Source organism: Macaca thibetana, chromosome 13 (assembly GCF_024542745.1).
Source record: "Macaca thibetana thibetana isolate TM-01 chromosome 13, ASM2454274v1, whole genome shotgun sequence".
NCBI classification, from domain to species: Eukaryota; Metazoa; Chordata; class Mammalia; order Primates; family Cercopithecidae; genus Macaca; species Macaca thibetana.
Window position 1 is genome coordinate 43,168,899 of NC_065590.1, and position 25,075 is coordinate 43,193,973.

Sequence of the window (25,075 nt, forward strand, 5' to 3'; positions counted from 1 at the left end):
GTTCTGTAGTTAGCTGTCTCTGGACCCATTTCCTCCATAAACATGGGGCCAAAATTCTGAAAAGAGATTATTTTTGTAGCACCAGCATCCAACTAGTGCCTTACAGAGAGAAGGTACCTGAGAAATGTGTCTTGAATGAGATTCTAGAACAGTACTTCTTATAATCTTTACAGGTCATGAACCCCCCTTTGAAAATCTAATCAAAGTCAGGTAATCTACTCTAAAAATGTACATTTACACATAGTTTCACATATAATTTTAAGAAATCTATGAAGGGACTGCAATTCCTACAAAGACCTCCCAAATTGAGATGTCTGGTTAAACATTCTAGTCTCATCTTAGCTATACAATGCAACAAGTGAAGTGTCAGCTGTTTAAGTCTGATCTAGAACAAAAAAATGAATTAGTAGGAGATCCCCCAAGTAAGAGATGTCAGGGAAGAAAAGAAGTAGACATGGGCCACCCATCCCATTTTATACAAAGATTCCCCCAGTATCTGTATTAAATAAAGATAATGGGGCCTGGCATCGTGGCTCATGCCTGTACTCTCAGCACTTTGAGGGGACCAGGAGTTTGAAACCAGCCTGGATAACACAGCAAGACCCAGTTTTCTACAAAAAAAAAAATATTTTTATAGTTAGCTGGCCATAGTAACACATGTCTGTGGTTCCAGCTACTCAGGAGGCTGCAGCAGGAGCGTTGCTTGAGCCCAGGAGTTTGAGACCACAGTGATACAATCATGCCACTGCTGCACTACAGCTTGGGCAATAGAGGTAGACACTGTCTCCAAAAATGTATATATGTGTTTTCATTCCATTGTAAGACATATGATACACTTAGGGAGTAGAATACCAAACTTATCTTTATTAGTTATCACTAGCCCTGTGACACACGAGTTGAGGTCTCAGAAGACTATCTGTGGGGTGGAAATTGGAATTGGAGGGACTGAAAATGTTCAAATAGTATTACCACCTAAAGTCACACTCTGATTTTCCTAATAAATTCAATTCTGTGGAACTGAACTGTCCTCTACTCTGGACACAAAGGCAGTAGTTAGAGACCCTGGTCCAACAATAATACCTTGAGTCTATCAAATCAAATATGCAACTGCCATTAAAGTTCCATGTATTTACTATTGCTATTTCTAAAGTGAAATTATAGACATGTAACCAGAATGGAATGAATAAAATATGGGCTTGTTGTCAGTTCCTTTATCAGGTCCCCATTTCTGAAAGTCCTGTACACAAAGGAATGTGAAGGAAGGTAATCTCGAGGGAAAGTCAAAAACTGTTTAATTCATCATGAAATCAAAAGCTGAAGCTTTGGCAGTATTTGCTAAATTAGTATTAGTATGTTTGCTTAGTATCAGTATTTCTATATATTACTGTTTTAAAACTTTATGTCAAAGAAACGATGAGACTCTTTTGATATTCAGCCATATCCTCAGAGCCATTTCTTTAAATGCCACTAATTCTTTTCTGTGGAATACTTTTTAGAATCTCATTTGTGTGTGTATCTCTACATATACACAAAACAAGTCTCTAATGGCTTTACTACTGGCTAGCTGCAGCTGGGAAATCTTCACATGCTCAAAGCATATCATCCTATATGGCATACTATGTCAGATGCTTGGCCAGATTGCCTCTAGATTTTTTTTTTTTTTTAATGTGCAAACTTTAAATGCACAGTGTGCTATGGTTCACCTTCAGAAAAAAAAAATGCTATGTATCTACACACATAAACTGTAAGTTGCTCAGACTTCCTTATAAACAAACAATAGCTTTTAATGTTTTTGTATTGATAGACTAAGAAAACCTCTAAGCAATTTTATGGAACAAAACAAAAAATCCATTGGAGCTAAATACACATTGATGCATGCTATTCTCTTCATGCCAATTGTTTACCCTATGACCCCATGTGACTCCTCACCATTTGCAAATATACCTTCACTCTTTTGATCCTATTTAATATTGAAATGAAAAGTTGTGGAGTTTTTTTTTTGTTTTGTTTTGTTTTGTTTTGACACACGATCTCGCTTTGTTACCCAGGCTGGAGTGCAATGGCGAGATCATAGCTTACTGTAGCCTCAAACTCCTGGGCTCAAGTGATCTTCCTACCTCAGCCTTCCAAGTAGCTGGGACTACAGGCACATGCCACCAGGCACAGCTAACTAAAAAAAAAAAAATTTGCAGAGGCGAGATCTATGTTGCCTGTGCTGGCAAAAAAGCCTTGTTTAGAGAATATTTTGTATAGAAATGAAAATACATCACCAGGGGTCAGTGCCAGCCATGTGTAACAGATTTTAAATTAGCGTTCAAGAGAACCTGTCAGCTCCAGTACCTTCTTGAACAGGCCCCATACTTTCTCATAATTCTGATCTATTTCCCATTCCTCTCCATGCCCAACATGTAAGCTTGGCAAGGACCAAGACACTCTCATAACCTCTCTGGAAAACAATGAAATGGTCAAATGAAGCTACACATGCTGGCTTGTCCTTCTTTGCCCTAATTTAAAACATTAACCTTAATATATATATACATATATATATTTGTATAATCTTGATTATTATATTTAGTTAACATTTACAAAGAAGGAGCAGAGCACTATCCATAACTCTATAAACTGGGTTCGTGTTCAATAAAACATGAACTCAAAAGACTTCTCACTAAACATCTATGTATTCACCGAGAGCTAAAACAAAGCATTCAACACAAAAGGTAAGAAGGAGTAAAACCTCACAATATCAAATTTCAATGCCTATCTATAAAGTATGTCCTTCAATCTAGTATTTATGAAAAACTATTTTTATCTAAAAAGTGGTTAAGGCAGGAGGATCACTTGAGGCCAGGAGTTTAAGACCAGCCTAGGCAACATAGTGAGACCCCGTCACTCCAAAAAAAAAAAAAAAAATTGGCCGGGCCTGGTGGCACATGCCTGTAGTCCTGGCTACTCAGGAGGCTGAGGCAGGAGGATTCCTTGAGCCCAGGAGTTCGAGGCTGTAGTGAGCTGTGGTTGTGCCACTGCACTCCAGCCTGAGTGACAGAACAAGACCTCATCTCTAAAAGAAAATAAAAAATAAAGATAAAAATTCTAAAAGTGATCATCTGAAATGATAAAGGCATATGAGGTCAGTTTTCTGAGAGCCAAAGAAATAAAGAAAGCTACTAAAAATGTTCCGAAAATACATACGCTAAAATGGGGTCAGTAAACGGGCCAGATAATAAGTATTTCAGGTTTTACAAGTCACACTGTCTCCACTCCAACTATTCAACTCTGCCATTGTTGCAAAACAGCAGTTATAGACAATAGGTAAATGAATGTGTGTGTGTGTTCCAATAAAACTTTACTTACAAACCAGGTGGCTGACTCTGCTAATTGTCAACCCATACACAAAAACATAGATTCATTGGTATGACAATGTTTATGTCACACCTTTGATACAAGGCTGACATGAGAAATGTTACTCTAAATGGCTGTTCTTCCACAGTAATTTCTTTTCACTTAGGAATATAAAATATTATTTGCATTTTTTAAAAAAAGACCTATGTTCACTTTTTAAAATTACGTTTTGAAAGGAAAATTGACCTCTATATAATCTCTAAGGCCTGAGAAAGGAAACCTATGGGAAAGAGAAGAGTGGGAAGAGGAGGCTGGAAGGAGGCATCCAACAGAACCAAGGTGAACAAACATTAACCCATGATTTGTATTCTCAGAGCAATCTGCAAAAGCTAGTAACATGCATACTGTATATAAAACACATTTGTGCCCTCAAGAAACTCATGACATAGTTGAAGAGCAAACTTATCTTTTGCCTCTGCATTCCAAAATTTTCAACATTAAGGGCATACAGGATTGCAAATACATTTTTTGAAGAAGCTTAAAACGTAGGCTTCAAAATAAAGACACTTTTAATGAAGACTTATACTTTTATAAACAGAAAAAGACCGCATAAAATCATATTACATCTAGAATTTGTTTTATATTTCTATTCTTTTGTCCTATGTCAATTCGGTATTACTATCAGTAACTATGGCTCACTACATGGGCATAGCCTCCTGAAAGAATTTACCAGAACTTTCTTGGGAATGGGGTAGGGTAGTACTAAATTGAAAAAAATCCCAAGGTGATTCTGATTCCTCTTCTCCTTCCTTCTCCACCCTCTGAACCCCACTTCAAGGATCCCTACTATATATCATGATCTCTCAAAGTACAAAAGATAGATTTCTCCACTGAAAAAAAGTAATTCTTGAACCTTAAAATATACTGAACATAATAAATCTGTGTACCTTCCTTCAAGTAGGCTCTATCTCCAAAAAGTTAAGTTTGTATAGTAGAAAACAAAAAATTCCCAGGTCTGCAAGCAAGAATTAAGACCAAAACCACTGTCAGGAACAGTGGTTCATGTCTGTAATCCCAGCATTTTGGGAGGCCAAGGCAGGCAAATTGCTTGAGCCCAGAAGTTTGAGAACAGCCTGGGCAACATGGCAAAACCCCATCTCTTCAAAAAAAAAAATACAAAAATTAGCCAGACATGTTGGTAAACACCTGTGGTCCCAGCTACCCAGGAGGCTGAGGTGGAAGAACACGAGCCCAGGGAAACAGAGGCTGCAATGAGCCTTAATCATGCCATTGTACTCCAGCTTGGGTGACAGAGTGAGACTGTCTAAAAAAAAAGAAACTATACTTCTATACCCATGTCCAGGTCCATCATAAACTATATAAGGGAGGTTACTTAAATTAGGATAATTTCTAAACAAAAGGCATAAGTGTTTCAAGTGGGGGGGGGAAATAAATAGTGCCTAAATTTATTATAAGTTTAGGCTGTTCCCAAACATTTTTAAAAATCTGACTGAATTTATACCTACTTATTTTCTTAAACAACATACCTATCCAGAAGAATTCTCTTCTAACTCTTTCTTGAAAGAAAATACTATTAAATCTACTCCTTAAAAGTAGAAAAATAAATCACTCCATTCACAAGGGCCAAGGAAATCAAAGACCAAAACAGCAGACCCTAAAAATGCATATTGTAATTATTAAGCATTACAGCCAAGAGGAATTTTAGTTTTAACATCAAAAATAAGAGACTCCTCAGAGTGAACATTACATGAGATTTTTATTTTTTGGCTTCTTTTTTTTATACTAAGAATGTTATGCATAATTTTTAAAAGTTTAAGAACTGAAAGACATTTTCCACATGTGCAAATAAACATACTTCTAACTAGGCACTATATATTTAATTTTCTCATTAGGAAAAAATAAGAGGGATTCCATTAGCTTAAGCTATGATAGATAGTATATAAATTAATGAGTGGAGCTGTATTCCAATAATACTTTACAAACACAGGTGGCTTTCAAGCAATAGTTTGCCATACCCCTGCTGTATAAACAGCCCAATTTTTAAACCAATATTAGATTATGTAAGATTATACACATATAAAAAATTAACTATCTACATATAATTATTCCACTGTATCAAGTCTTTTCTACCTGCAGTGAAATGTGCCGAAAGAAGCAGGGTTCCAAAGCGCTGAAAGGACAGGGAAGAAAGCCAATGTGTTAACCAAATCCTTAAACAATCACTTCATTTAGATCATCCATTCAACAAGTATTTGCTCAAGACACACGAACCCCTGGCTTCGGGATCTAATATGAAAGACAACACAGTTACAAACACGACTAATTAGGCTGACTAAGTGCCACATGATGGTAGAAATAACCACTAACATTTGCAAAAGGCTTCAAAGTTTAACATATTTCCACAGAAATTAAAAAAGCTTCAAAATAACCCTGTGTAGAACATAAAGTACTTGGTATTATTCTCATTTTACACAAAACTCATAAGCAGAAGAGCTAGGATTTGAACCTCCAATACTACTACTCCATACCTCCACAGTGCAGCTTTCTCCTAGAGGCTGACAGACGTACAGGCATTTGAATAGAACTTCCAAGAATGGGCAGTATTTTGATAGAAGAGACCCTGGCATTCCGAGAAAAAGCATATACAGAAGTCCAGAAGCAAGGGAATACAATGTGCGTAAAGGTAATGCTAGGCTGGTTCACATAAGGCAGATGGGAAATAAGGCTATAAAGATGGGTTGAAAGCCAGAAGAGAGCTTTAAGGTCTGGCAAAGAATCCATGACCCTATGGGCAATGAGAAATCAAATGTTTTGGAAGAGAGAAGGAAGAAACAAAGTAAATGAAGCTCTTATGGTATATTTAGTACTTTGCAAAACAGTCGTTTCATATCCAGGGATACTGGGTACTGCCACAGGGAGAGTAGACTGTTAGAGGACCTCAGCAAGACTCTGAGAGGTCTAAAAGAAGAGAAAGGAGTTGAAGGCTGTCTCCATAGTTTCAGGATGAGGGCTCAGAGAATTCAAAGAAAGTCCTGTCTTGTCTCACATGATGATTGTTACAGGTCCCCTACACTACCCTACCCTCCTAAGTTAAACCAATGTCCAAAATTACCCTAGATTTTCCTACATTTAATCTAAAACTCACCGAATCTTCAGGGGGTCTCTGGATTTTTCCCCAATCCACAGAAGGCCCCTTTTCTTGCAAAAATCTATGAAATAGCTTCCGAAATCCATCCAGGTCTTTTTTAGTGTGCTGTGAAAATAGAAGTCATTGTTACAACCAGCAGAATGCTAAATATTTAACAAAAACATAAAGGCAGATACAAGTTACACATTTAAAATATCTTTGAATGAAATTCTTACACCATTAGGACATGGAGGGAGCAGAGATTTTTTCACATCCTAAAAGCTAATAGAGGCTGGGCATGGTTGGTGCACACCTGTAATCCCAGAACTTTGGGAGGCTCAGACCGGCTGATCACTTGAGCTCAGGAGTTTGAGACCAGCCTGGGCAATATTGCAAAACCTGGTGTCTACAAAAAAAAAAAATACAAAAATCAGCCAGATGTGGTGGTGTGTGCCTGTAGTCACACCTACTCGGGGGCTGAGATGGGAGAATCACTTGAGCCCAGAAGTTGAGGCTGCAGTGAGCGGACATTGCACCACTGCACTCCAGCCTGGGTGACAGAGTGAGACCCTGTTTCAAAAAAAAAACAAAAACAAACAAACACCATTTGTTTAATGGGAATTCCAACTGGCTCTGTTTTTTTTTTTTTTTTTTTTTTTTTGAGACACATTCTTGCTCTGTTGTCCAGACTAGAGTGTAGTGGCGCAATCTTGGCTCACTGCAACCTTCGCCTCCCAGGCTTAAACCACCCTCCTACATCAGCCTCCCCAGTAGCTGGGACCACAGGCGCACACCATCATGCCTGGCTACTTTTTGTATTTTTTGGTAGAGACAGGGTTTCACCATGTTGTCCAGGCCAGTCTCAAACTCCTGAGCTCAAGCAATCCTCCTGCCTTGGTCTCCCAAAGTGCTGGGATTACAGGTAAGAACCACTGCGCCTGGCCACTACACTTACTTACCAATATCTTCTCTACTTCTAAATGAAAATTAATCTTCACTAAAAGAACAAAGAGAAATAGGGCCGGGCGCGGTGGCTCAAGCCTGTAATCCCAGCACTTTGGGAGGCCGAGACGGGCGGATCACGAGGTCAGGAGATCGAGACCATCCTGGCTAACACGGTGAAACCCCGTCTCTACTAAAAAAATACAAAAAACTAGCCGGGCGAGGTGGCGGGCGCCTGTAGTCCCAGCTACTCAGGAGGCTGAGACAGGAGAATGGCGTAAACCCGGGAGGCGGAGCTTGCAGTGAGCTGAGATCCGGCCACTGCATTCCAGCCTGGGCGACACAGCAAGACTCTGTCTCAAAAAAAAAAAAACAAAAAAAAAAAAAAAAAAAAAAAGAACAAAGAGAAATAAAACACAGCTAGCTTCAAAACATTAAGTATGAATTGAAATATAAAAATGAAAATTCTAACACACTGATTTATAAGTAAAAAAGTGAATGCCTCCCAGTTCTGGGAAACTTCTATTACAATTGTCAAAGTAGCATGGTTCTATCAGAATTGACTCTTTGGAAACGGCATGCAGGACATATGAAGCTAACCTCTCTCAATTCCAACTGAACACAGGTATGCATTCCTCCACTCAATGACATCAAAACACAGAACAAAGTATAATTTGGTTCTGATTATTTTAATGACTTTGAAAACTTCCTAGGCTTAAATGAAAAAAAGATGATGGATTTACAAAGGGCAAATGTTAAAAGCCCTTAATTGTCAAGCAATTCTATTTTTTTTGTTGTTGTTTTTGATGTTATCATACATCTTGTGCTGATTTGAGGTTGGATGATGATGATCATCACTGGCAGTAACTCAGTATGAAGACAGATGAAGCAGGGGGAAAAAAAAAACCACTGTGGAGACCTCCTTACCTCAAACTCATGTGACGATGCTGTGGTGAGTATTTTTTCTAGTTCCTTCTTCACAGATAATTCTAGCTCTTGCCGAATGACTTCTTGGAACTGAGAAGCGCCATCTTGAGACATTGCTTTGCTAAGATCTTAAAACAAAAATATAAAACCATCAACTGAAAACTCCAGGAAGCCACTCAAACAGCTGGTAAGCTATAACTGATCTATTTCTGGTATTCAGCAAATGAAAAGGGCTCAGTCTCATGGTCCCCTTATCCTGTGGCAGTAATTCAGTGGTGTCAACTAGTTAGGACTTGTTTCACTCCAGTTTCATATTCTCCACTAAACAAGAACCCCTTGAAAGGTATTGGCAATTCCAAGGTGCCTCTACTTTCCTGTATCAACGTTTTCATTTTAAAAGGAAAAGGGCATAGGGCTGCCTGCCATCTTCTGGTTCCCAATTTCAGCCAAGACTTTGCACTGCTTACGTGTGTCAGACTAGACTTTTAATGCTTTTGGCACAGCTGGGCACTTCTGTGACAGATGGATCTCACTAAAGGTGACAGAAATCCCTCTTAAATAAATACAAACAACAAAAATAGAAAACTACAGAAAAAGGCTGGGCAACGGCGGCTCAGGCCTGTAATCCCAACACTGCGGGAGGCTGAGGCGGGTAGACCCTGGAGCCCAGGAGTTTGAGACCAGGCTGGGCAACATGGCAAAACCTCATCTCTACAAAAAATACAAAAATTAGCCAGGTGTGGTGGCACTTGTCTGTATTCCCAGCTACTTGGAAGGCTGAAGCAGGAGGATACCTTGAGCCGAGCAGGCAGAGGCTGCAGTGAGGCAAGATCGCGCCACGGCACTCCAGCCTGGGTGACAGAGCTAGATCCTGTCTCAAAAAGAAAAGGAAAAAAACAAAAAACAAAAACAAAAACAAAACACAAAAAGAAACACCCCAGACCCAAACGCTTTGGGAGAAAAATACCAACACAGGTGGCTGTTTTACACTTTATCTAGAAAGTAATCATCTTATTTACTTCTCATAAGATAGGGACAACTGGATTATTGTCCACCCCTCCCCTTCTATCCTCAGTACTTGATTCAATCTTATTTTTAAAATGTATTTGTAAAGTTTATATTTAAATATTTTGTTTGATAACTAGTTATTTTTACAAATGTTTGTTAATTTAGCAGAATCACATTTCATTAAGGCTAAAAACTCCTCTTATATACTCCACCTACTATAAATTCTTTCACTTATTATTTGAATAGGAGAAGACATTTATACAGATAAAATTAAAGCCAACGTATTTTAAAGATAATTTTGAGAACAGAAAATAGTAAACTATGTAACTCTTGGGGTAATTTATTTAATATAAATAGCCTCTACCTCCTGCAAATAACTAAAAGTGTTAACAAATGAAGTATTTAACATAGCTCTTCAAAAATCTTTTCATATATATGTTCCATCACATCTAAATCCAAGAGAAAAAAATCCAAGGAAATTTGCTGAAATTGAACTCTAAAATACCCAATTTCCAACCATGGTCTTTTTACAGTTATAAACCCTAACACAACTAAGTTAATATTCTCCAGTAATACTATCAAAGTGGACAGGGATTGGGTGGTCTGCACCTGTAATCCCAGCACTTTGGGAGGCTGAGGGGGGAAGATGGCTTGAGGCCAGGAGTTCAAGACCAACCTGGGCAATACAGCAAGACCCAGTCTCAATGAAAAATACAAAAATTAGCAGAGCGTAGTGGCACACACCTGTAGTCCTAGCAACTAGGGAGACTGAGGTGGCAGGATCATTTGAGCCCAGGAATTCCAGGCTGCAGTGAACTACGATCACGCCACTGTACTCTATCTAGCCTGGGAACCAAAGAGACCCTCTGTGAGCCAAGAAGCACCATACACCATGTGTGTTCCATAAACTACCTAAAGGTAAATTGTGGCTAGTAAGTAGCAATCTGATTATAATCTGTAAAACCCATGACAATGGATGAGCACATTTGCCTAAACTATGAGAGGTAATTAAAAGTTACTGCAGAACAGTTCAGAGTTAACATTACATCATCCATATATGTTCATCCCTTGACAGATTTAGCTGTAATTTAAAATTTGTCCCTGGTTAAGTATCCTACCCCAACACCGCATGTGTACCTGGGATGCCTCTTTCCCTAATCTTTAAGCCAATTCTCATTCAATGTTTGGGAAATAATTTGAAATAAAAATCTACTAAATATAGAGGAAGAAAAACCTCTATATTAAAGAACATATGAATTGATTCTTTATTTTTTATTTTATTTTTTTTGAGATAAGGTCTTGCTCTGTCACCCAGGTCGGAGTGCAGTGGCATGATCAAGGCTCACTGCAACCTCCACCTCCCAGGCTCAAGCCCACCTCAGCCTCCCAAGGAGCTGGGACTATAGTCATGGCTAACTTTTGGTTTTGTTTTGGTTTGGTTTTTTGCAGAGACAGGGTTTCCCCATGTTGTCCAGGCTGGTCTCGAACTCCTAGGCTCAAACAACCTGCCCACCTCAGCTTCCCAAAGTGCTGGGATTAGAGGCATGAGCCACCATGCCTGGTTTGATAGTCTGATTCTGATCAATTAAAATACATCAAGAAGTAACTATATAATAATTTTTAAAAATAAGTTATTTTGTTAGACTCAAACACATCTATAGACTTGTTACTTTGTTGCTGAAGTTAGATCCTGAAACCCAGCATTCACAGGCACATTCCTAAAAAATCATGACAGAAACATTTAAGTTACACACTGGAAAAATGCCAAAATGAGATAAAACTAAATGTAACTACAAAGTTTAGAAGTAACTAAAGTAGCTGTTTGAGATGTGTCTAAATGAGAACCATTTGAAAACAAAAACAAAACATTTTAGAAGCTCCCTCTGCAGAGCAGTAACTTATTAATTTACATGATTTAAGGCCAAAACACACAGAACCCAAGTCACTATCCTATCAAGCCAAGCTAAAAAAGGCTGGCTGAAAGACTCACATTTAATATTGCATGTGCTCTCTGTCAACACAGGTCTAAGTTTCAGAGGCAGATTTGAAAAAAATCCCAGACACAGGTTCAAACTTGAGAAATGTCTCTAACCTTTGTTTCTTCCTTTTGTTTGATACAGCACCAATGCACACGAAGAATAATTTGTTTTCTTCCACCCTCTTTACACATACAATCGGCTTAAACAAAAGAACATTACAACAAGCCTGTCACCTCTTCTACCCCTCTAAAAGCTCTGTTTTTAGTGATTAAAGAATCAGGAAGGGCTTGTAATGAATAAAAAATATTCAAGAATAAAGAACAAGGAAGAGTGCTTAGACAAGAAGAGTAGCTATCTTAAGCGTCTGGGCACAGACCAGAGGCACAGAGCAGGGAACTATTTCCCTTAGTGGTGACTTCCTCATCCATGCTGAATTTTTTAAGAAAGGTCTGAAATTTCTGGTAGGAAAAGTACTACAGATGTTAGAAGCTTTCTTGGATTTAACATTCTCAGGTTACACTTCTGACAAGGACAGTTGAGTTTTTAAAGGAAGGTCAACTAAAATCCTCTGAATAATGCAAGATTTCTAACCTCATAAAGTGTTTTGTCCCTATTTCCTAGCAATATAAAATTGATTTCCCCACGACTTCAGACATAGAGTGGATTGGGAGTCAAACATTTCACTACCTTAGTCATAAACATTTTTATAGATGGGAGGGAGCATTTAACCTACTCTGATCATTTTACAGATGAGGAAACAGGTTGAACATAGTTAAATGACTTATTCAAGGTCACAAAGCAGGCCAACGTTGGAGCCCAGAAGCAAAGCCATGTCTTTTTAGCTGCATTCTACCACAGTGAGACAGAAATACCTTGCTAATGTTTTCTTCCTGGTCTGGCTCTCTTTAACCTTGACGCAAAGGCCCTAAATACCACACTCTCCTCCAAAAACATTTATATCAGAACCTCTTCTTATGTTCAATCAACAGACAAGATAATTTCCCACCACATAAAACTGGACTTACTAGACACTTTAAGTCAATTTCGGATAGAACAGGCTATAACTTTTTTCACAAGTTCCTCCTTTCCCCCAATTTCCTAATTCTTCTTGTTCACAAGAACTAAAATTTCAACATCATGGGCTTTTTTATCCAGCTGGAGCCAAAAAAGAGAGAGGGATACAGTCAATCTGACAAGTGAATGTTTTTGTTTCTTAATTCATGGATCTCATTTCATATATTTCAGCAAGTAAGAGGTATACAAAATACCCTTCCCTGACACCCCGACACTGGCGCAAACAAAATAAGTACACAAGCTAGTTTCACAATGCACAGGCCATGGAAAAACCACAGGGAAGGCACTAAGAGCACCAAAGAAGTTGAAGAGCCATCCCCAGGCCACCTCCGTCTGATCAGTCCCAATCTTCCTGGAAAACCCACAATGAGAGATACTCAAAGTCAGAAAATTGGAGAGCCCGCTTAATCTTAAATCAGGAAATGACGTGTGATCCAAATAACCATAAAGCTATCTTGATTATTTCAAGATATAATCAAAAAATAATCAAGATAAAGCTGTCTCTCATCCTAAACTTTTTTCCTGAGCTCCAGGATCACATTCTTTACTGCCTTAAAGACTTCTGACACCTGAATACCCAGCTAGGTACCTCAAACTCAACATGTCCAAAACATGACTGATCATCCAAACTAAATTACTCTTTTTGCCCTCTCTGTTCCCCAAGGCATTAACATTTTCATAGAAACTAAGGTTTAAACCTCATAGTCACAGTTGGCTCTCCCCACCTTTCCCCTCGCATTGCACAATCCAATATCAAAACTTCTTAAATGATTGCCATAATTCCATTCACTGTTTTCCATTTCCATGACTGCTACCTTAACTCCCCTAGCATTTTTACTCTCCTAGTCATGACAACTGCTTTCTAACTAGTCTGCCCATCACTCTAATCTAATGGTGCCAAGGAGAATGGATGGATCTCCTTAAGCTGCAACCCCCATCATATCACTTCTCTTCCTTGTTTGATGAAATTCTCATTGCCTACAGAAATAAATACAAATTCCTTATCCAGGCATGTCTCAAAAGTCAAGCTGAAGTATCTTTTTGAGTAGACAAAGCTAATGAAAGTGTGAAAGCAGACTGCCTAAAGGCTGCAATTTCCTATTCCATTTGGGACATCTAGAATAGTGCTTCTAAAACTTTAATGTACACACAAATCACTTGGAGGCTGGTTAAAACACAGATTCCTGGGTAAGCTCCCAGAGAGATTCTGACTCAGTAGGTTTGGGGTGGGGAGGATATGCATATCTAATAACCAAACATTGCCAGTATGGCTTTGAGTAGCTCTGGTAGATTACACTCCATTTATCTTAACATATTTGTAACAGCCATATTCTTCATCCTTCTTGCTACTCCAATGCTATTCCGTCACCAACCCCCTGCCCCAATGCCCTGTGTTTCAGAGATGGCACCAGGCCCAGATTGGTCCAAAGCCTTCCTAGTGATTGGTTTAAGCATAAAACGTAATATGATTCTGGCCAGTGAGCCATAAGGGTATAATCTGTCAAAGAACTTTGGAGAAAGGTGTTCCTCACTCAAAAAAGACATATATCAGAAAAGACAGTATTTTTTCTGCTCACATAATGAGTATGTATCCACCCATCACCCCACATTTCTTCTGCCATGATTAGTGCCCTTGAAGGAAGCCGACTCAAGAATAAGGCAGATATGTCAAAGACAGCACAGCAGAAGGAAGGTCTGATAAGCTTTTGTACTGAATTAACCAACCCTGCATATCCTACTTCAGGATTTATGAGATAAAAAGACCCTCATTTTTGAAAGCCAAGTGAATTGGTATTTTTCTGCTCCATGAAGTTAAAAGCATCCTAACTATAAGATTGTTCTAAAACAAGCACTTCAAATACCACTCAATACTTTTAGAAAAGGGGAGGCAGAAATGAGAAAAAAAAAAAAAATAGAAAAATAAGAATGGCCCAGTATGAGTTCCAGAATAATGAGAATCATCCCAATCTCCGGAAAACCGCCCTGATCTCTCAGTACCCAAAGACTCAAACTGTTATACTTGATTAGCTTCTGTCATTTTGATGGTGGTATTCCTAGTGCCCTAAGCAGTGGCTTCTGAACATTCAAAGAGGCCTGCCGTTCTATCACAACTGATTTGGGAGTTTTAATCATTCCTGTCTCTGTATTATGTCAAACACTCCTCAAAACCCCAATTCTTTAGTTAAATGTCTGTCTGCAATCCTAGAACATATTCTCTTGAGGGGGAAAAAACTATATTATGTCATGCAACTTTGTTTTCCCAAAACCTACCTTAGCACCTTGCACAGTATAGGTGCCTAATAATGGTATGTAATGAAACTGTAGATCACGACTTAAATACTCATATCATAATAGTTTGAATAGCTCCTATTCACTTGTCAGAGTTCAGTTTAAATATTACCTGAGATTATCCTCCTAGAAATCTTTCTAAACTAAGTTACCTATTACATGCTCATATGCTAGGTCCTTGTACCTCTCCTTTATAACATCATACTTTTAAAAATTTATTCAATGTTTACCTTATCCAATAGACTGTAAATTCTGCAAAAGTGTATGTTTGTAATGTTCACAGCTGTATTCCCACTGCCAAACACAGAGCCTGAGATATAGTAGATACTCACGTAACATTTATTGAGTAAGAGCCTATTATGATCCAGCTATGCTCTGGGTATACAGAAGGCAAAGTCTAGTCTAGTGTAGGTAGTGCTTAATAAGACTATAGTGAAAGTGTACAAGAGCCATGATGTCTGGTCACAGAAGGGCAGAGTTAAGATAAGTACAGACTGTCATAAGTACTTGAAGCCCCAGTCCCTAAGGTTTCTCAAGCAGAGGCTGATTTATTAGTCAAGCATCAGGCATATGGTCAAAGAAGTTTCACACAAGTAGGTAGTCTAGATAAATGACTACTAAATTTCTTTTCAATTTTATTAACCAATATAAATGCCAATGTAATGTTTTTAGTAACTTTAGAGATTAAACAAAATTGGGCAATTTATGTTTATATTTAGTTTAATCTAGGGAAAAAATATAGAAAAAATATTCCAAGTCATTCAATGATATATTAAGTAAATTCAATTAAATTGTATCTTATATGATTTTATGTGATCTTTTCATACTACAATTATTAGACTGTCAACTATAATATGACTACACTGAGATATTTTTGGATGACTCAGCTTTACATTCATATGAATGCTTAATAAATGCTTTTTGATAACAAAAATAAAAGGATATCAGGCTTTCAAGAACTGTGGCAGCAACAAATATGCAGAGCAGGTTGCTAAATAAGATTTTTGGTAATCACGCAATGATTTACTTAAAAAAAAACTGCTACAATTTATATATAAACCAGACTTCTCATTAACAATTAAAATTAATCCTACTCTTATACAATAGAGTAGCTCTTAAAATCTCAAAGGAAAAAGAAAACACTACTTATGGAAAACAGAACATTCAGAGGAGATTTGTTAAATAATACCACTTTGTTTTATGTTTAATGGATGACTAGAAAGTCATTACAAAAGGCCCCACACTCCTTTGTTGAGAAGAAAAGAGGTATGACATAAAACCACAATGAAAAGCCAAAAAATGATCCGGTAGTCCTGCCCTGTAACTTGATATGAGTGCATTTAGAGAAACTTTTATGCTTAGAAGGGTTTTAAGGTGAGTCCAATTCCTTATTTTGGAGATAAAGAAACAGGGGCCCAGAGATGCTGACTTACCTAAGGACACAATGCCAAGCTGGAACTCAAACCCTGTTGCCTGGTGCCCTGTTTCTCCGTCTTCTGGAGCAAGGTCTCTCCTTTCTCAGTTACAGTGCATTTACATGGTTTACCACATCCAGGTGTTTGCCATCAAATCTGAATGAAAACCGGCAGCTCAACTATGTCTGCTATGTGAGGTTAAAACTACAATTAGAATAATACTTTCTTACTGCATCTCATACTCTTCAACTTCCTTATACACTGTGTTGTCTAAGCAATGAAAAAAATCGAAGAATGCTTTTATGCGTTCCATAAATATTTTATTACCAAGGCTAAGCATTTTGCCATTGGCACAAATAAACGCAAAACAGTGGATATAACTATGTTGTTCTGTTTTCCTGCGCTCTTTGGAAGTTTTAAAATTCTAGGCAGGCATATAACACAAATGAAATATCACATCAGCCTCTGCCAGAGCAGCAACTACAAGAAAATACAAACTCCAATCACATTGTCATTGTGGCCAAGGAGCAAGAAGAGCTACTGTCAAAGAAAGGATCCCCTAAAATAGTATTTTTACAATATGTTGACTAGCAAGTAAAAAGGAGACTAAGCATAATACAATTAATTTCTGGTCCCACGAAGACAATGAATGGCTCTTTTTTTTAGGACACAAGCGAAATCACAAAGAAAGAGGGAATTCTCTTGATTTACACAGAAAAAAACTAACAGAAATATCTAAAAATGTTTAGAGAAATGAAACATTTTATTGTTTATGTACATTAACTGAGACAACATAGCCAATTTCTCCATGGTTCTCAAAAACAATCCTTAATTGTCAAAATGGATTGGGGGCACAATCGATTTCATTTGTTAATGACTGAGAAAAATAAACAACGGTACTGTTGGCAGAGGCAAAATTTGAGTCTTAGACAATTACTGTGCAACAAATTAAAGGAGATGCCTGCATCACTAATCAAGAAAACTGGGAAACAGCTTTCAAACAGAGTGTTACCTCTTTTCTCACACATAAGTCACCCAATCAAAAAACAGTTTAATTTTCTTTGATAGCTTCATAAAGCCAACTTTTGAAGAATGTGTTATTAATAGAAGGATATATGCCTGGTAGTGGAATTTTAAATATCTAAGAAGTGGCTGGGCGCAGTGGCTCACACCTGTAATTCCAGCACTTTGGGAGGCCAAGGCAGGCAGATCACAAGGTCAGGAGTTCAAGACCAGCCTGGCCAACATGGTAAACCCGTCTCTACTAAAAACACAAAAATTAGCTGGGCATGGTGGTGTGCACCTATTAATTCCAGCTACTCGGGAGGCTGAGGCAGGAGAATCACTTGAACTTGGGAGGCGGAGGTTGTGGTGAGCCGAGATCACATTACTGCATTCCAGCCTGGGCAACAGAGCGAGACTCCGTCTCAATAAATAAATAAATAAATAAATAAATAAATAAATAAATAAGAAGTATGGTTTCAATTAATATTGTGCATGGGACAATCCATTTAATTACCAAGACCAAGATGGCCACAATTTCAAACACTATTATTCCAAATTCAAAATATGATATTTAGAAAAGAAATTGTAGGCTATGTCAAAAAGGCAACAGTCTTTAGAAAAACTCTGTCTTCTAAAGAGATTCTATCCAACCAAAAAGGTAGTAACTGAATCATATTTTCTCATCCATTAACTCCCAAGCCAGAGAACTCGCCCTACTAATTTATTCATATTGCTGGAATTTTCTCCAACAGTATAAATGCTGGACATCAGGATGAATGGTATTACAGAAAGTTAACATACTCTTCTTCATTTTCACAGATAATCCAGGTTGACTTTCAAATATCTGTTTAACTTTTCAGTAATCAATATGGCTAACTTTCTGAGAACTCATAATGCCTACACTTCTGCAAAAAACTTGGTGGGAACTAGGAAACTACAGTATATTTTCTTTTATTTGAAACACTTTCATTATTAAGCCAACTGATGTTCCTTACACAATCTAAGTATCCCATTACTTTAATTAAACTTGCTACAATTCATTTATGAAGGGAAAAATAATACATACTGACAAGGGAACAGTCTCTGTGAAGCAATATTACAAGAAAATACCTATGGACTAAAGTAACACCTTAGAGTAATTTCCTTTTAAGGTCATTTTTCAATTTATTCAGAATATTAAAATGGTACTCCCCAAAAGTATACCAGTTAATATTTCCAGTTTCTCGAATGTCCCTCATCAATTTTTTTTCCTCAATAGACTTTCACAAATGAAAATCATCCATCTTATTAGAAGAAAGGCTGAGTTAGCAAGAACAGGGACAATTTAACCACAGAGATTACAAGGTCCATGTTGGAAGACAGTCAACACTTTTCATCAGCTCAATTCTTCGTTTTAAATTTCTTTAGGATTTTTTTTTTTTACATTTATAACTGTGACCGAATTTAACTAAACCCTTCTTTTCAAACAACATAATAAATCTTAAATCAGATCTTCAAAAAATGAGGGGTATGCCCTGGTCATTATTTTCATGCCTCTTGTCCTTACTCAAATCCATGCCACTATCCCTGTGCTAAAAGTGTCCTCATCATCTAAATAATCAGCAACAGGCTAAATTTGGTTTAAGGATTTGGGAGGAACCAGGCCTCAGAATGCTTCTCATCTCTGTATTCCTCGGAGACCCCCCCCCAGCCCCCCACCCAGTTATAATTAGCTCAGTAATCTTCCCTGGCTAGCTGCCATCTACCAAATAGGAGTCACCGAAAAAGTTACGAAAAGAATTTTAACAAATGGGAAAGCTGATAGGCCTCAAGCATTTTTTAAGTGACAGAGGTACTTAAATGGCTTTCCCTGAAATGTAAGTACGTACCTTAATTTAAGAACATTAGGGGCATTTTTACATAATTTAGATAGATAATGGCATATTTAAAACCATTTTTTTTTAAAAAACAGTGCCTCTAATATTAGAGCATAAGCATCCATTATGGCTTTAGCTGGCTAGACAACATTAGTCTCTTCACTATTAATTAAGTTTCAAAACATTTAGAGTGATTACCCCAAAACTCTCAGAACTTTTTAAAAGCAAAATTCCAAATGGCACCCACTGACAAACCTGACAAAAACCCACAGCTGCTGATGACCCCCGCCCCTGGTACCTTCAACTATGACAGGGAGCCCCCTTTCTCACTCAGCTAGGGAACAGATTCATTTAAAAGAACTGGGGCCCTGGAACAATCCCTGGGGTAAGGAAAACCAGAAGCAGAAGAAATGTCACAAGCCAGCAGAAGGTGACTCAACAGCAGAATAGCTAGGAATTCTGTTGCAGATCCAGTAAAGAAAGGTCTTCCTAAGAGAAGGAATCTTAAGTGCCTGAGGGACAGAGACTTGGGGATGTGGCCAAAGAAACCTGAACCTTTTTTTGGCTAAGAAATATATACTAAGAACTCTCCTGCCTACCTAAATATTTTTATTAACTGAACATTTCCACCTAATAGTCTATAGTCAATGTGCTTGAGGATGGAGATACGCGGCTTTCCTGTAAAGCACAATGCCTAGATTCGGAGAAAGAGATACAAGCCAAGTAAAGCAACCATTCCATTACATTCAAAACAGGTGTACACAACACTTAGGTGTAATGCCCAGATCTGCTCAACTTCAGTGCCTACCATAAGGGATATGCCAGAAATCCTAATATAGTATATTATACATATAGTAAGAGCTCAAAAAAAAAATGTGTTCACTGTATTCAAAAGAAAACTGTTACCAACTTGTATTCAAGTTAAGCAGTTATAAAAACTAAAACCAAATTCACATTGTCCAAACTTTACCTTGCCCCACCCCTGCACATTTGTTTTTTTAACATAGTAACACCTAGGCCTGAACATGAAACCTGGAATAGGAAAATAAAGAACTGTCATACCTGCCTTTTTTTAGTTCTGTAGATGACATGTTATATTTCACGTGGCAATGCTATCTGAAAGGCCACCATTATTTCAGGAAAGAAAAGTAAAGTTGACTGGCCACCTAATATGTGCCCAGCACATCCACAGAGTTCATCTCATTTCAGCTTCTCAATAACCCGGAGGCATAAGCATTACTGCCCAATTTTTATCTAAGAAGAAACTGAGGTTTGAAAGTTATGTGTCTAAGATCACCTGCTAGTAACAGTATTCAAATCTAAGTCTGTACCCTTCCATCTTTCTCAACATCTATGTAATCTAAGAAGTGTTATAAAAACTACAACCAAAAATGTAAGATAACCTACTAAACAGTACATGGAAAGTGCTAAGTGGGCTTCTCATTTGTCAACCATGACAAATTCATTTAGAGTATCCACCACTTACAAAACACTGTTATTTCTCCCAAGGATATAATATTATCTTTGCCCAATGGGAACTGACAGTCTAGCTAGAGAAACAGGCCATTTCCACAGTTGTTAATGTTCTTAGAAGCAACAAAAGATGTCAGGAAGGACAAGGGTTTTAGACACATTCACATAAGAATTTCAGTGCTGGGCGCTAGCAGCTCATACCTATAATCCCAGCACTTTGGGAGGCTGAGACTGGAAGATCACTTAAGGCCAGAAGTTTGAGACCAGTCTGAGAAACACAGGGAAAGCCTATCTCTTTAAAAAAGGAGAAAAGTAGCCAGGCATGGTGGTGTGCACCTGTAGTCCCAGCTACTCAGGGGGCTGAGGTGGGGGAGATCAAGGCTGCAGTGAGCTGTGATCATACCACTGCACTCCAGCCTGGGCAACAAAGTGAGACCCTGCCTCAAAAAAAAAAAAAAAAAAAAAATTCAGTGATTTATACAAGCTGCGAACTTTGGACAAGATACTCAATTTTCCTCACCTGTAAGAGCAGGCTAAAAATCTACATCTCAGGACTCTTAATAAAGCTTAATGAGAAAATTCATGAAAAAAATAGTTAGAAACCTAACATTAGTTAACTCCCCTGTGAAGGAGCATGAACTACTAAGTGTCAGTGATTGGAAATATCAATATTTTCTGCAGCAAAGATAAAGAATTTGATTTGCTTAAAAAAAAAAATCAAAACCAAAATTTCCAACCCTTATACTTGAAAGCTCTTTTGTGGAGACAGCTGTGTCATTTGTCAATGAGGTTTATCATTTATAACAGCAGCAGAGTTAAACATGTAGAGGGCTCACACTGTACAAAATTTAAACAACGATAAACAGGAGCACATTCATGTCAAAAGATTTTGACGAGGTGTCATATTTTTGTGCAAAACTGCCCATCTTAAAAGGAAAACTACCATTTAAAGTAAAAATGTATGGCAACCATAGGCTATGGCACATGCCTAAATCCCATCTATTCAGGAGGCTAAGGCAGGAGGACAGCTTGAGCCCAGGGGCTTGAAGCTGTAGTGCACTATGATTGCTTCTGTGAATACCCACTGTACTCCAGCGTGGACAACACAGTAAGACCTTGACCAAAAAAAAAAGAAAAGAAAAGAAAAGAAAGAAAGAAAGAAAAAGAAAAAATAAAAAAAGGAAAGAAAAAAAAGTGGCTGGCAACTAAATGCAATCTGGTATCTAGGATTGAATCATGGCAACGGTAATCTGAACAAAGTCTTTAGTTAACAGTGATGTACCTATGTTAATTTCTAACTTTTGACAAATGTGCAACTTTTCTATAAATCCAGAAGTATTCCAAAATATAAAAAGTTTTTTTAAAAAAGTGGATGACAAAGTAATGACAAACATACACAGCATTCTTACCACTTGATTTTGAATCTCCTGAGGACAGTTGGCCTTACAAAGCAAAGGCTGTGAAATCAGTCAATGCTTGCCAATTCTGCAACCTATTCTAAAGCATAACTCTACATGGAACATCTTGGGTTATAGTATTTCTAACTTCTAAAGAGACGTAACTTGTCCACTTTTACCTAGCATATTCTTGCAAAATACCGCCTTTATGGTAACTGAATATTGTTATTACAAAACCAGTACGTTTCTAACAGTTCTGCCTTTCTCTTCTTGAATAAGACATTTACTCAATGAGAACATAAGCATCTCTTACCACATATAAGGTATAACATGAATTTGGAAGTCTAATAAAAAGTGACATTTCTGAGCTTAGTGCTACAGACAAGCATAGTGTTCGATCTGTTTCGATAATAACACAGGCAGTCGAATTCTCTTTAATCTACCACACAAAATTTAAAGAAGACTCAATAAAGTGATATAGAACTCAGAAAGGCATTTTTATTCCCAGGGTCAAATGATGGCCATTACTGACACAACTTTTTTTTTCCCCAAAAGTACACCTACATTTATCAGGAAGCACAGTAAGTGTTTGTGAACTTTACTAGCTGTGTGTTCATCAAGATGGCTGAAGCTTTCACACACTGGAGCCTACAAGTAAAGAGTTTACTTGCATACCAGAAGGCAAATCTCATGCTACAAACTGGTGTCAAAGGTTTATAGCAGCACCAATTTCAATGAGTGCACCGTACACACATGCATTCATACACACAATGTCATTGATAATCTCAGTTGTGGCATTCCCTAACCCTTTTTTAATACACATGTGGAATTTAGAGGACAGTTTTCAAATTTGAAAGAAACCTTAATCATCTTTTCATAGTTCAAAAAGGGAAAAAAATAAACACAGCAATGCAGCAAAGTCATTTCTCCAGCTGAAATGACCTCCAGCTTCTTCGGGCTACTCCCGGTTTCGCAATAAGTGAATCTGAGACGCAAACCACGTACACACAAACGGAGTAGAAGCGAACACTAAAGCTTCCCCAACAGTCCCAGCAAAACCCACCTGGCCTTTCCCAATCCTCCCGCTTCCCCAGCCCTTCCCGTCTGCGTGCACGCACAGGTACCTTGACACAGACCAGGAAAAGAGAACAAGATTAATCAGCAGCCAAAATCCTGTTTTATCACTTACAGCCACTATCCAGAAGAGCGACAGTACTACTAACCTGATTTCAGGGAGGCAAAACTAAACCCAGCAGGGTACAGGAGCATAAATTATACGTGTCTGGAACGTCAACCCAGCAGCTCAAGGCAGCTCAGATGACAATTCAACGAAAAGGGTTTCGCAAATGTTATCTCAAATGAACATTTCCACTTCCAAACCACCCACCAACCTCTCCACTGTCAGTACCGAAATTCGGCTGAAGCAACTCGGGATATAAGCAGCAGCATTTCTTACCTTGTACAAATCTCGACATTTTAGGAGTTTAGTAAAATACTCCGGTTTGTTTTTTTTTTTCTAGAGGAGTCACGCTATAGGGCAGGTCTCTCCTCCTCTCCCGCTTTAACAACCGACGTATTCTTTCTCCTCCTATATTTAACTACTTAAGGGAGTATTTATTAAAAGCCATTAAAACTGGCTCAAAAAAAAAAAAGGAAGAAAAAGAAAAAGAGAAAGAAAAAGAAAAGAAAGAAATTCCTTCTCCAATTCCAAAAGATGGAAACTTGGTGCGACTGAGTCGACTTGGGAACTCCTAAGCTCCTGACACAAATGAGGGCCAGCTGGAGACTCCCGGAAAAGGTAAAACCACACGAACTTAAATTTCATCAATGAAGGAGGCGGACCTACAGCGGCTATTTCACCGCCCCCAAGTCCCCACGCCCTTCGGGGCTGGACTGCAGGAGGCACTGGCAGGCCGCGCCCCTAGCTGCCCCCTCCCCGCGCCGCCGTCCAGCCCCAAGCCGCTTCCCCGGAAAACCCCGGTTAACAGCGGCTCCCGCCCAAGCAGGGGTCGGGGAGGCGGGCGAGGCCGGCAAGCGGGGGCAGTGCAACCATTTTCACCAGCCATAAATATCCTGGGACTAGGAGGCGCTACCAATTCCACGCTCTGGCGGGCCGACCCGTCGGGGCCTCAGCTCCCTGCCTTCCCGCCTCGAGCAGTGAAACCTGGCCGCAGCTTTTCCTCGGGAAGGGCCGAAGGCTACGCTGCCCCTCCCCCGAGCGGACACTAAGGGGTAACCGGCTAGGGATAGACCCGTGCACCGGCGCGGGAGTCCCAAGGAAGGGCCCTGACCCTTCCCACATATTCTCGCCCCGCCTGCACTGCGCTCCTCAGAATCCCAAATTCCGCCTCTAAACTAAACAGCGGGCCAGCGAGAGGGGGAAAACACACCCGTCCAGGGGGTCGCCGGAAGCCCAACCCCGCCCCTCCTCAAGCCGCCAGCGAGACCCACCTTCCTCTTCCTTTAGCAGCTGGGAAATTGGGGGCGTTTATGGCGCCCCGGGAAGAAGGCTCGCAGGCTGAGAGAAAGTCACCTCTGAGGCGCCCTTCTCTCTCTCCCTCTTCCCTCACACATGCACACCTTGAGCCCCTCGCTAACGGTCGCAGCCCAGCTGCTAAGCCCCCCTTGTCCACCCGTCAGCCGGCTCCCGACACCCAAAGCCCCCACTTTCGCCTAAACACCTCCCCTCCCCCTCCATTAGGAGCAGCCCCTTCAATGCGGAAATGTCCCTGCCGCACAGACCGACAGGCGCAGCCACCAGTCAGGAGCCGAGGCGGACGCAGGCTCTGGCCAATGAGATGTGCGGAGGTGGCAAGGGGCGGGGCGTTGCGGCATTTGGGAGCTCGTCGGAGTTGGGCAATGAGCAGTACACTGGGATCCCGCGCTTGGGAGCGGCCCCTACGGCGGCGTTGCGGCCAGGGAAGCTTCGCCGGTATATCTCAGTAAGGGAGAGCACCTGAGCACGACTGGTTATTTTTCCAATCGGTAAAAAGGTTCCCGCTGAGTAGGGACTGAAGAAAGCTCTGCGGATAGAGCCGGAGCTCCCCACAGCAGCTGTCCCGAGGGAGCCCAGACGATTTTCAGGGGACGCTTGCTCCCCTCATCACATCTGGTTGGGGGAAGGTGAGGATGCGTTAGGGAGTAGGCAGTGGCCTGTGTGGGGCCAGCTAACAAAAGGAGGGTTTAGGCGTTGAAAGTGACAAGTGAAGCCTCCCTCACCGGA

At 39.4% G+C, this 25,075-nt stretch overlaps 1 protein-coding gene across 4 annotated transcripts in view; it reads right to left on the minus strand.

Annotated features, from left to right (window-relative positions):
- Positions 1-24,326, minus strand: part of UGP2 (UDP-glucose pyrophosphorylase 2) — a 53,476-nt gene extending 29,150 nt beyond the window's left edge. Inside the window, exons 1-3 of one of the 4 annotated variants that reach the window (XM_050753499.1) lie at positions 24,304-24,326; positions 8,357-8,484; positions 6,506-6,613 (exon numbers count right to left, since the gene is read on the minus strand). In XM_050753499.1, coding sequence (XP_050609456.1) covers positions 6,506-6,613; positions 8,357-8,470 — 222 coding nt within the window. In that variant the 5' untranslated portion in view covers positions 8,471-8,484; positions 24,304-24,326. Of the gene's footprint in view, positions 1-6,505; positions 6,614-8,356; positions 8,485-16,139; positions 16,332-22,976; positions 23,072-23,308; positions 24,271-24,303 lie in introns of those variants that run through there. The other 3 variants (XM_050753496.1, XM_050753498.1, XM_050753497.1) reach the window with 3 other exon arrangements.
- Between the last annotated feature and the right edge of the window lie 749 nt (positions 24,327-25,075).